Source organism: Rhinolophus sinicus, linkage group LG09 (genome assembly GCF_036562045.2).
Source record: "Rhinolophus sinicus isolate RSC01 linkage group LG09, ASM3656204v1, whole genome shotgun sequence".
NCBI classification, from domain to species: Eukaryota; Metazoa; Chordata; class Mammalia; order Chiroptera; family Rhinolophidae; genus Rhinolophus; species Rhinolophus sinicus.
Genome location: NC_133758.1, coordinates 42,948,966 through 42,954,720, shown reverse-complemented (window position 1 = coordinate 42,954,720; position 5,755 = coordinate 42,948,966). Strand labels below are relative to the sequence as shown.

Genomic DNA, 5,755 nt, shown 5'->3' with positions numbered 1-5,755 from the left:
TAATTCATTATCATTGGCCTTGGCACATATTTTGGTCATGGGTTTGCCTTTCCTGCTTGCAGAGCTTCATTCAGCACCATATCTGAGTATTTACTCTACTGACATAGGATTCCACATAATATTATGTTGGGCTGAGGGACCCACTTTACAGGAAAGGCAGTGCAGCAGTGGCATATGGCCACTGAATCTATGGGTTCTATAATATACAGAAGCTTTCAGCATGATGGAGCAATGGAAAAACCTGTTGCAGATGCCTCTGAGGGGCCAGCTTGGATATGATAACCAGTGCAGATGTGGTGCCATCCTCCAGGATGCAACATACACTCTATATCAATTACCATTATATGGTATGGTTTCTCTTAGTCAGAACACATGAGTCCAGCAACAGTGGAAGTAATTCTTACCTTAATTCTCAGTCATCTGCTCTTTAATTGTGGCTTCTCACCCCCACAACTTCAAACTATGTGTATTTAGCAATCTTGGTTCCCAGAGAGGCAGTGCTCCCACAAATGGGCACAGCAAGCGAGCCATTGAATGTCAAACTAATGTGTATCATCCAATCACAGTGGGTTCCTTATGCTGAGAGAGCAACAGTCAAGGAAAGGAATCATCCATGAATAATTGATTGTGGTCATCAGGAGGAAGTAGAGCTGCAGAAAGAATATGGGAAAGTATATTTGGCACCAGGTAATAAACCTGAGTGTCTCTCGATGCTCTTTCACTCAATTTTAAAGTAAATGGATAAGTATAGCAGCCAAAGACTGACAAGGACAGGTGATTTTGGGGGGAGGTGGGGAGGGGTGGTACTCAGACATCTCAAGGATGAAGACCTGGGTCATATCACCAGCTAAGTCCCCTACATCAGCAGAGGTGCTGGGGGTGTGGGAAATCGAGATTGTATAGTGGAGAGAGATGAATACTATTTGTGGCCTTGAGACCAGCTGCTGTGTGAGGGGCTGTAGTTTGTCCCTCTAATATTCCTTTGATAAACTTCTCTCACAAATAGAGTCCATCAGAATCCTGAATTAGCTTCTCACAGAACTTATACGAGGATCTAAGTGGTAGAAGGGTGGGCTATAGCGGAAGCTGTAGGGCACTTCCCAGATCTCCCCTCTGGCCCTGCACTTCAGAATTGAAGTCTTCATCCCCCCAGGTGCTGGGACTGTTGACAGCTAACAGCTTGCAAATGAATTTTCCCTCCTAGTAATTACCCTTGGCTGAGGAGGGCCACTTTGTTCAAAGTCATGTCCCCTTCCTGGGAACGGCTCATGGCTCACGTGATTGTCAACCAATGAAACATTTTAAAGGCCCAACTTCTTTGTCCCAATTTGGGATATCTCTGTAGGGTTGTCCTTGCTCCAGAGCTAAGCGGAGGCCTTTGTCATGACTGCATGACAACCCAACTTCATCTGCTCAGTCCTAATTTCTTCCCTTCCTTCACCCATGTGATCTGCACACAAAACCTCAGACTCAAGAGTCTGCTTCTCATGGAAACCAACCTGCAGTAATCTAAAGTGTTGGGCCTATCCCTTCCTATATCTTCTTAGAATATAACTAAGATGTCTTTAAGGAAAAGATTCCCTTTGCTGTCCTGCTCATTTGTGGCATTCATTTTCTTGACATTATATACAACTTTGATGCTGTCATATTTTCATGCTTGGTCTTATACTCTGCTTTTCATCTATTACAGTTGTCATTAGAAAGCAAGGAATTATCAGTGCGATCCTTACTCACATGCATTTCTTTGGTATGCTTCCTGCTTCTTTATTGGGACCATTTGTAACAGTCCAGTGAAAATTGCTTTCTAGGGCCGGCCCAGTGGCTCAGGCGGTTAGAGCTCCATGCTCCTAACTCCGAAGGCTGCCGGTTCAATTCCCACATGGGCCAGTGGGCTCTCAATCACAAGATTGCCGGTTCAACTCCTTGAGTCCCGCAAGGGATGGTGGGCTCTGCCCCCTGCAACTAAGATTGAATATGGCACCTTGAGCTGAGCTGCCTCCCAAATGGCTCAGTTGGTTGGAGCGTGGGCTCTCAACCAAAAGGTTGCCAGTTCGATTCCTTGAGTACCGCAAGGGGTGGTGGGCTGCGCCCCCTGCAACTAGCAATGGCAACTGGACCTGGAGCTGAGCTGCACCCTCCACAACTAAGACTCAAAGAACAACAACTTGAAGCTGAACAGCACCGTCCACAACCAAGATCGAAAGGACAACAACTTGACTTGGAAAAAAACAAAAAACTGCTTTCTAGTTTGTCCCAAACTTTATAGCTGTGTTTCCTCATCTGCAAATAGGTGTCTATAAATTTCCTTTGAATCTCTTGTGTTCTTTTGTAAAGATGAGGCTACATGTCTGACCCAGCTAGAAATGTATGGTTAACTTCTCTTAAAATTCAAATGTCTAGGCCAGCTCTAGTTCTCTCCCCTCCCCCCTTTACCATCTGTCCCCCAAAGTATGAGCCAACTGAGAAGCAAGGCTAATAGTGCATCAGAGGTTCTTCCTTAGCTATGGTGGGATTTAGAAATATTATGGAGCCCTCTTCCTTTGTGTGGGATGGATTGTACCCTGAGGGCAACTCTTTTAAGGACTAGATTGCCACCTCCACGATTGACCCCAGGGTGTTTGAGCAGCCTGACTGCTGGGCTTCAGGCTGGGCTCCTGGTTTTCACTTCTATCCTCTGATGGACCGGGAACCAGTCCAGCCCAGTTGACTGAGGCTCTTACCTTTTCTCCTAGTTTCTGCCAACTTTGTTTCTGGTATTTCTACCTTGATCCATATGTAGATCTTTGGTCAAGACTGGTCAACAGGATGCCAGAAACTCTGCTTCCAAGAATAACATACTCCTCTTGCTCTCAGATCAGGTCCTTCACCCTGATGCAGCTGAATTCTCTATGATTGCACCTGAGTCCACATTAAGACCTTGAACCTGAACTGTTAGCATTTACAGCCTGGGTGAGTTCCCTGCCTGGTCCCAGCCATCTCAGCAAAATCCTTTCTCACAGCGAGTGCCCACATACCCATCATTTCAGCTAGTATTCCTGCTTTGACAAATTAGTCTCTGTTAATGAGAACTAAGCCCAGACTAGTAGTTCCCCTGCTTAGATCCACCACCCTCTGAAGGATAAAAGTGTTGTCAAAGCAAGTGGCAAACTTCCCAGAATTTCAGCATTTATCTTAATGGGACTTTGTATGAAGATTTAACTTAGGTTTAGTTGTGACCAAAATATCTTGCCTGTTTAATAGCTTTGTTGCACATTATCAAAAATTAGTTTAGGCCTCCATCTCAGCAGATAGATTGTCTTCTTATGATTATAATATTTAAATTTTTCCTAAATTCAGATTTGTAGATATTCAAAAGGGTATGTATCTTTTTCCAAAGCAAGAAAGGCTTAATTATTAACAGAAAACAAGTAATATTAACACATACACAAGCCACAGTGAAATAGTTTCCTGGGATTATAAAATAGAGAACGATTTATAAGCCAGACACTCTGGCATCAACTATATATCAGAAGGGCAAAGATATCAAGTATCAAGAACCAAAATCAGGTAGATAGTAGCTTGTAATAAAATAGTAATTAAATGAATATGGTTATGTTATAATAATCTAATAACTAAAACACTTGATCTTTCCAGGGACAGATAAACAGTTTAAAATGTATTATATTTTTTAGAATTTCCTAAACTAATATCTTACATTTATGAATACTTACTCAAAATCATTAGTTAACTTACTCTCTTAAGCAAATTGTACTTATCTTGGGCCAATATTATTTCGTTTTTATTCTGTAGCCCAAATATACATTCTGGCCCTGGATAATCCATAGTAGATGATTTACACACAAATGAAGAACCATTTGCATGTAATGAAGTCAGAGAACAGTCAAATTGCCCAATTTAGCACCACCCAAAGGCAAGCCTATACTTTAGAACAGTATCTTTCCTGAGCTCAAGTAAGTAGCTTCACTGCTTTTCTTCAAACCGATATTCAGTTAGGTGAGAAGCAATAGGTAGGATACTTGCTGGTTGATTCTACCTCATCATACTAGAACAATGCACTGCTGTTTGTCCCAAGAAATCATCCTGCATTTCATTTTAATGGATGTCCACCAATGAAAGGCAAATGATGGGCCATTTGAAGCTTTTCAGGGCCCCCCTTTTTTATTCAACCTAAAGTACTCTGGGTCTGCTCTTGAGAATTAAAGAACAAAACTCACGTTAAAAACATCTTTAAACTTCTATATTTGAGCTAGAGATTTGGAAATAGAAGGATCTAGACAAATTGGGGGGTAAGAGTTGGGATAGAGCTGTTCTCTAACTCAGGGTTTCACAAAGCAGAAGCTGGGAACCCAGCAAGTCACTCAACTTCTCTACACACGCTTGCGGGAGAAACCGATTTTAATAGAGGTTGGTCTTTTTCATGATGCGAAGAAATTCTTCCTGGTTCACTTCGCCATCTCCATCCCGATCGGCCTCGTCAATCATTTCCTGCAGCTCCTCATCCGTGAGGTTTTCCCCCAACTCATTGGCCACACGCTTTAGGTTTTTGAAAGAGATCTTCCCAGTTTCATCATCGTCAAAGAGCCTGAAAGCCTTCAGAATTTCTTCTTTGGTGTCTTTCTCGGCCATCTTCTGAGTCATCACTGCCAAGAAGTCATTGAAGCTGATTTTCCCGGTACCTTCTTTGTCCACCTCAGAGATCATCTTCTTCATCTCTTCCTTCCTGGGTTCAAAGCCCAGCGCTCTCATGGCCACCTTCAGCTCCTTCACGTCGATGGTCCCACTGCCATCGGCATCGAAGAGATCAAATGCTTCACGAACTTCTTGCTTCTGATCTTCAGTGAGTTCAGGCTTAGGGTCCACCTTTCTTTTCTGGCTGGCAGAGGCCACGTTTGGCTTCTTAAAGCTGGAAGCCATCTTCCTGCGGCGGTTATTACCTTTCACGGTGCCTCAGCAGCGGTTGCTGGGCTGGCTCCAGCACCCCTCCCCCTCCCCCACCTCCCCACGCGAGAGACCGCTCAGGGCCTCCCCTCATTCATTCCCAAACCCTTCCCTTGCACTCTCCTAGTGAGGCTCAGTTCACCAGGCCCACCATGTCTGCGAGATCTTATTTCGTTATAATCCACAGCTCCCTCGGTGATTACCCAGTTTCCATGAGCTGAGACCTGCTCTGGCAAGAACTGTCCGCAGCCACAGTTGTCTTCTATAATGTGCTGGCACTTGCTAGTCTTTCCAGGCCATTTGTCAGAAACTATGGGACCAGGTTTATAGGGTTATTTAGAGGTTCTTCGTCTCTCCTTTTCCATACTAAATAATAATAATAATAATAAAAACCTCTTAGTCTGAGGTTACCTAGGGTAAATTTAGGATAATCAAGATTGAGTTTGATCCTTTGGCATTAAATATGGGGAAGAAGGAGAGGATATTAAAAGTCACACCATGTGTTCAAATTGACATAAATGGAAAACAGATAAAATGGAAAAAGTTATGTATAAAATTTGTAGACGTTTGTCTCCTGACATTACACTCAACAATAATAAAACTTCACTAGCTTACTTGGCATACACTGAAATATGAAATGTAATATCCAAATGTATGATTTACTCTCAGTGTTTCCATTTTACATACTCAGTATAATTGCACTTGAATAACAGTCATAATTTCATTCACTAAGCTTTTGATTTGGAGAAAGGGGGGTTGAAATACTGCATTCTGGTATTCTGGCATTAAAAAAGAAAAAAAAAAAAACTCTAGCAGC

General features: G+C 42.8%; 1 protein-coding gene across 1 annotated transcript; it reads right to left on the bottom strand.

The window, feature by feature from the left end:
• Positions 1-4,395: 4,395 nt before the first annotated feature.
• CETN1 (centrin 1) lies at positions 4,396-4,914 on the bottom strand. Its single transcript, XM_019741196.2, has one exon. It carries the CDS (start codon positions 4,912-4,914, stop codon positions 4,396-4,398), a length of 519 nt encoding a protein of 172 aa, XP_019596755.1.
• Positions 4,915-5,755: the final 841 nt, after the last annotated feature.